The sequence below is a fragment of the Brachycentrus maculatus genome, unplaced genomic scaffold, assembly GCF_059751285.1.
Source record: "Brachycentrus maculatus isolate JH-2025_06_01 unplaced genomic scaffold, ASM5975128v1 h1tg001291l, whole genome shotgun sequence".
NCBI classification, from domain to species: domain Eukaryota; kingdom Metazoa; phylum Arthropoda; class Insecta; order Trichoptera; family Brachycentridae; genus Brachycentrus; species Brachycentrus maculatus.
The window spans coordinates 98700-105202 of NW_028281960.1; the positions used below are offsets into that span (position 1 = coordinate 98700).

Consider the following 6503-nt stretch of genomic DNA (forward strand, 5'->3'; position numbering starts at 1 on the left):
TTTCATACTATTTCTGTGAACCTAAGCGGCCCATTATTGGAAATAGGTATCAAATTGCGGTAGAAGGGTTCGAACCGAGAAACTCTGACTTAAGAGTCCGCGACACTAACCACGGGACAACAACCCGACACCATTATAATGCCTCCATTTTTGGAATTTGAATTCCATAACAGTTCATATATACAATTTTTAAAAGGTTTATGCATTATGGATATTTAAAAAAAAATAGCAGAATGGTCTCCTTTACTTTACACAAGTGTATAAAGCGATCACTCAAGCCAGCCAAATGCAAGGTTTTGAGCCCTGGGGTGCTCAGACTTCCATTATTTTTCCTTTAAAAAACTGATAAATGCTTTGTTCCAGATGTGACACCTATAATATATATCAAAAAGTCACTGTTATCAATTTATCATCTCATGAAAATCGTGTGTTTTCTTTGTTAGAATTGTAAAAAATCACAAAATTAGTGCTTCAAATATAAATTATATTATAACATTTTTCATTTTCATTTATAAATTATTTTAATTTGCCTCAAATCACAAAAAGCTTATTGAATATGGAAATTATTTTAATTTGATGCACGAAAATCGTATATAAACCGTTGAAATTCTTGTAACGATCATCAGTTGCTTCTGTGGAGTTCTTCAAACGACTCACCATGAAGTCTACTTTCCTCTCCTTGGTGATTGCCAGCGTGCTTGCTTTGGGACATGTAAGATGTTTATTTATTTTATTATCTATATTTTATCATCTTTTTATATAATTTGCAAACTTTATGACTTTTTGCTACATCCCACTGGTATTTCAAGTAATTCAAGTAAATTTCATTAAGAAAAATTGAATGTACGTACTTATACAAATAATGAAAGCCTTAGTTGGTTTTATATATATATATATATATATATATATATATATATATATATATATATATATATATATATATATATATATATATATATATATATATATATATATATATATATATATATATATATATATATATATATATATATATATATATATATATATATATATATATATATATATATATATATATATATATATATATATATATATATATATATATATATATATATATATATATATATATATATATATATATATATATATATATATATATATATATATATATATATATATATATATATATATATATATATATATATATATATATATATATATATATATATATATATATATATATATTTATATATTTATATATACATATATGTATGTGCATATATTGAGATTTACCCACAAAAGGACACATGTTCAAATATTATTAATCCACGTTTGAAATTTACTGGCCCTAACGTTTGCCCACCACGCAGTCAGGGCTCGATTCCCACTAGGGTAAAAATGAAATATATTATTTTGAGAAATAAAATGACTTTTTTATCTTTATTTATATAGTAGATCAAAAAACAAAGTATTTTTATTTCTCAATATAGTATATCAATATGATCGACAAAGTTAACGTTTTCAATATTCAAAACATAAAAATTAAATGTTTATCACTCTAACATATCGCTCACTCCTTTCAACAACGTCATAAATCAAAAAACTTGATTTTTCAGGAGATCGTTTTTAAAGTTTAAAAATATAATACAATGTATTCAAAATACATATCAAGCCACTTACTGAATTTTTTACTATGTGAAAAATCTTTTTAGGTAAAACCCGAAGATTTTTTCTCCATTTGAATTTTTTTTAGTATATTTAAAAAAATAATTAAACAATACCTTTTCTTGAAAATGCAAAAACAATACTATTGCCCTGTAGCGGGTAAATAATAAGTTTAAAATATGCCGCTTTTGCTGAGATATAGTACATTTTCTGGACATTCCGAAAACGTGCACAACTGAAAATCGACGATTTTTGATATAGGACGTTCTTGAAAGGAGTCAGCGATATATGAAAAAAAATGCCTTTAAAAGGAACCAGATTAATCAATTTGCCTTCATGTAAGTAACGATCAAGATAACACTGCATATATACGATGCAGTGATCTATGCACCATTGGGTGTGGATAAACATAAAAAGAAGAAAATCTCACTATTACGAACATATTCCCAGATTTACGGGCTTTTTGTAACGGATTTTTTTTTATATTTTTGTATTAATTGATTTGCTTTTAAGAAAGATAATTAATACTTTGTTGTTTTTTTCAGGGTTATGCTTCCTATGACGCGTTTCAGGCTCAAATTCAATGTATGGAGTACACAAATGTGAATCCGGATCTAGCCCAGCAACTCAGGAACAATGACTACTCGAGTGAGTGGATCGTCCTGAAGAAGTACGCCATGTGCGTGTACAAAACTCTCGACATATTGAATGATGACGGGACTATCAACTTAGATGCTGCCAACAACTACTATACCAATATCCTTGGTCAAGCTAAGTTCGCCCTAGACTTGGCGGTCTGCAACGAGAAGAAGGGCATCACCAGGATCGGCAGGCTGTACAGGATTCTCCAATGCCTCAACGCTATAAATCCCGATTATGTCAATGTTCTCCATATGTACGATTGGGATGGCTAAATGGGTTTAAATGAAGTACGATAAATGTAGGTGACCGACCCCCGTCGGTAAAAGAAAAATGAAATATGAAAATGTCGGCATATGAAAAAATAAAAGATATGCTCTCGTATCTACAATTTTGTCTGATTTATCTGAGGACCTAATAAATATACAAAAATCTGTCTTTTTTGAGTATTTTTATTAATTTCCTTCACTCCGTTCTTCCCACGAAAAAACACTTTCAATTCCTTGCCATAACACGTCATTCTTCAGTAATTCCTTCTCTGTCCAAGCGGCCAGACTGTGGAATGAATTATCTTTACTTGTAAAAATGCACTTTCTCTAACAACTTTTAAGAAACGTCTGAGACATTAATATCTATCATTTAAATCATGACTGTCCATTAAACCTCCGACCTTAGTTTTTCCCTCTACCTCCTTCCCATAACACCCATTTTCCTTTGCCTTCCTTATTATCATCAAAAAGTTTTTTTTTGTAATGTTCAATTACTATCTACCCTCTGATTGCAAACAGCTTTATATGTTATGAAACGTTTTGACCAATATCACCAGTCTGTTTTAATTGGTTGGAAGATATTGCTTTTTGGAAATAAGCCCGCTATTGTCCTTATTTATTTTCTGCTCAAGAAGTTTAAATAAAATAAAAATAAAAATAAAATTACTGTAAACCAAACTCTTGTAGAGGAAGACACTTTTTGGACTAAATACGTTTTTTAAAAATATCGTTTTTCAATACGACACACTTACAAAACAAAGTTGCATCACACACAAACTCTTGATTGCTATTCCAACAGGATCGTTCCCATCGTTAATATCCATTATTAAATAGGAACATATTTTATTTATTGTTTCGGCATTAACTTTGTGGTAAGACATGCTACAATGATTAAAGAAAACACTTCGTTTTTTACTACTTGAGTTTTATTATAGACTACATGTTTCAGAAGTTAAACTTCCATCATTCAGGTCTGTATAATAACATTATATGATATTTATTTTCGTCGAAAATAAATATCAAGCCACTTTTTGAACTTTTTACTGTGCAACAGATCTTTTTAGGAAAAACCTGAAGGTTTATTTTGTCCATATGAAAAATATTTAGTTTTTAAAAAAATAATAATTTAACAATACCTTTTCTTCAAAATGCAAAAACCACATTTTCTGCCCTGTAGCGGGTAAATATTAAGTTAAAAATATGCCGCTTTTACTGGGATACAGTACATTTTATGGGCATTACAAAAACATAAGAACAACTGAAAATTGAGAATTTTTGAAATATGACGTTGTTGAAAGGAGTGAGTGATATTTTAACGAATTTTCAGGAGCAAGGGTTGAAGTTTTTAAATTCGGTTCTTGAACTTTACAATTTTCTAATTTGTGTAATTTTTTTTGCTTTACAATTGTGCAAACTCCCTTATTGATATTCCGACGTGGAATCACTCTTATTACGAATCCCATCAGCTTTGTTTTGCTGTCAGTTGAGGCTTAGTCATTACATGGAACCTTCGCTCTCTCGGTAGGTCACATCTCGCCCTATGTGTACGTGAACAGTCTTACTCTTCAGTCGCTGGTCCAGGGTTCACAAATCTAGATTATCTCCAATAAGGAGTTATTTTAACATCATTTTTTGATATCTTAACATATTCTTCTTGTATTATTGTATTTTATAAAATGAATGAATACCTTATGAACGTTAGAGGCTACAAGTATTTGGACACACTAAAAACGTTAATTATTACAATAAAGTACTTAATGGCTGAAAAGTACTATACGCTTTTGAGATGCCCACAAAACTAGTGGAGCTAATCAAGTCCCTTTATCTTAATAGTGAATGCCGTATGAGAGTTGACGATGTTGTCACGGATTGGTTTGGGGTCTCTACCGGAGTCAGACAAGGCTGCGTCCTTGCGCCGTTTCTCATGGATTCGACATTCTCATGGATTTCATTCCTCAAAAGTCGTTAGCATCTGACCGAGGTATAACCATTTCCCCCTCCTGGATACTCTGCAACCTAGAGTACGCAGATGATGCTGTTATAGTTGATGACTCCATCGAGAGTCTCCAATTATCTGTCGATAGGGTGAATAGGTACTCTACACACATGGGGCTTACTATAAATATTGCAAAAACCCATGTGATGTGCAACAATTCATGCCTTGATGTCCAACAACCCTTGACGTCGAGTAACCAGCTCATCGAAAGGATCGAGAGTTTCAAGTACTTGGGAGTGTACATAACTCAAAATTTTCGAAGCTTTTTTTATGAAGAAAAATATGGAAGTCTGGGCATTTACGGGGCTAACAGCCGTCAAAGGCTGGTTTAAATTATCACTTTACACACGTATAACATTCACCAACTCTACCCATGATTAACAACTACACTGCTCAAATTCTTGGAAGTTCTATATATGTATATGATCAAATTTCGAAACTTTGTTCTTGAATCACTAGAAATTCACTAGACACATCTTTTGGTGATATGAAAAGAAGCTTTTTATTGAGCAGAACTTTTACTGTCAATCATGTGTAGAATTAGTTAATGTTATACGTGTGTTTTATTGTATTGTATTTCCGAATAAGTTGGGGCTACGGCCTGTTCGGATTTAAAAATGTTCAAAATAATATGCTTAACCCGGAAAAGTACCGATATCTATTGGAGAGTTTTACTCCCATCGATTGAAGAAGAATAGGTATAATGCCTCTCTACAAGGGAACAAATATTTACTGGGTAGCGCGAAATTAAACACCCTACAATTTCTGCTAATGGCATCTCAATTATCATATTTGACATTTGTATCATGTAAGAATAATAATTTAAATCTTATTGAATATCGACATATTATAATAATGTATTGAACAAAGCTCGCTTGCTGAAATTTAAGTAAACTTATAAAATTGATAAATATGTAAAAAAAAATATCAGAAGGAATGACGCAAATAAAATAATGCGACCAACTTTTCATTCACAATAAAATCGAACAGAGAGAAGTGATGAAAATATTTTTAAAATAAAATTTATAATTTAAATATTCTGGTGTACGTAAAAATATTTTCTGGCGTCTCCTAGTATCAGTTTCATGAAAATTTTTCCTTAGAAATTCAGGAAAAGATTGAAGGAAGGTTTCTGATCATGTTTTTTGACTTATTTTAACCAAAGATGTCACCAGTGAAGTATTTATTTGAGTAGTGTAGTTGTTAATCATTTTTTTAAGAGAAATATTTGTGTTTTTATTATTTTCACAACTATTTCAATTTCATACTATTTCTGTGAACCCAAGCGGCTCATTATTAAAAATAGGTATCAAATTGCGGTAGAGGGGTTCGAACCGAGAAACTCTGACTTAAGAGTCCGCGACACTAACCATGGGACCACAACCCGACACGGGTTATGGGTACAACGGAAAATTCGACCTGGCATATGCAACATTAAGTGGTCACTTGAAATACTGTGTAACGGACACCATTATGTTGCCTTTTTTGGAATTTGAATTCCATAACAATTCATATATACATCTTTAAAGGGTTTATGCATTGTGGATATTTAAAAAAAAATAACAGGATGGTCTCCTTTACTTTACACAAGTGTATAAAGCGATCACTCAAGCCAGCCAAATGCAAGGTTTTGAGCCCTGGGGTGCTCAGACTTCCATTATTGTTCGTTTAAAAAACTGATAGATGCTTTGTTCCAGATGTGAAACCTACATATAATATATATCAAGAAGTCACAGTTATCAATTTATCATCTCATGAAAATCGTGTGTTTGCTAGAATTGTCATCAGCTTGTCACAATTCTATCTATCTACTTCTCTTTCTAATATCGGAAAATGATGTAATTTTTGCAAATAGCGTCATACGTCAATCACTTTTGACATTAGTACACTAAACAGCTGTTGTATAATTGTATTTGTAAATTATAAAATTAAAAAATAATCATTAGAAGAAA

General features: G+C 31.1%; 1 protein-coding gene across 1 annotated transcript; it reads left to right on the plus strand.

Moving 5' to 3' along the window:
- The first annotated feature begins 621 nt into the window (after positions 1-621).
- On the plus strand, positions 622-2724 carry LOC148299189 (uncharacterized). The gene is made up of 2 exons (XM_088276313.1): positions 622-712; positions 2193-2724. Exons 1-2 carry the CDS (start codon positions 659-661, stop codon positions 2559-2561), a joined length of 423 nt encoding a protein of 140 aa, XP_088132439.1. The 5' UTR covers positions 622-658; the 3' UTR covers positions 2562-2724.
- Positions 2725-6503: the final 3779 nt, after the last annotated feature.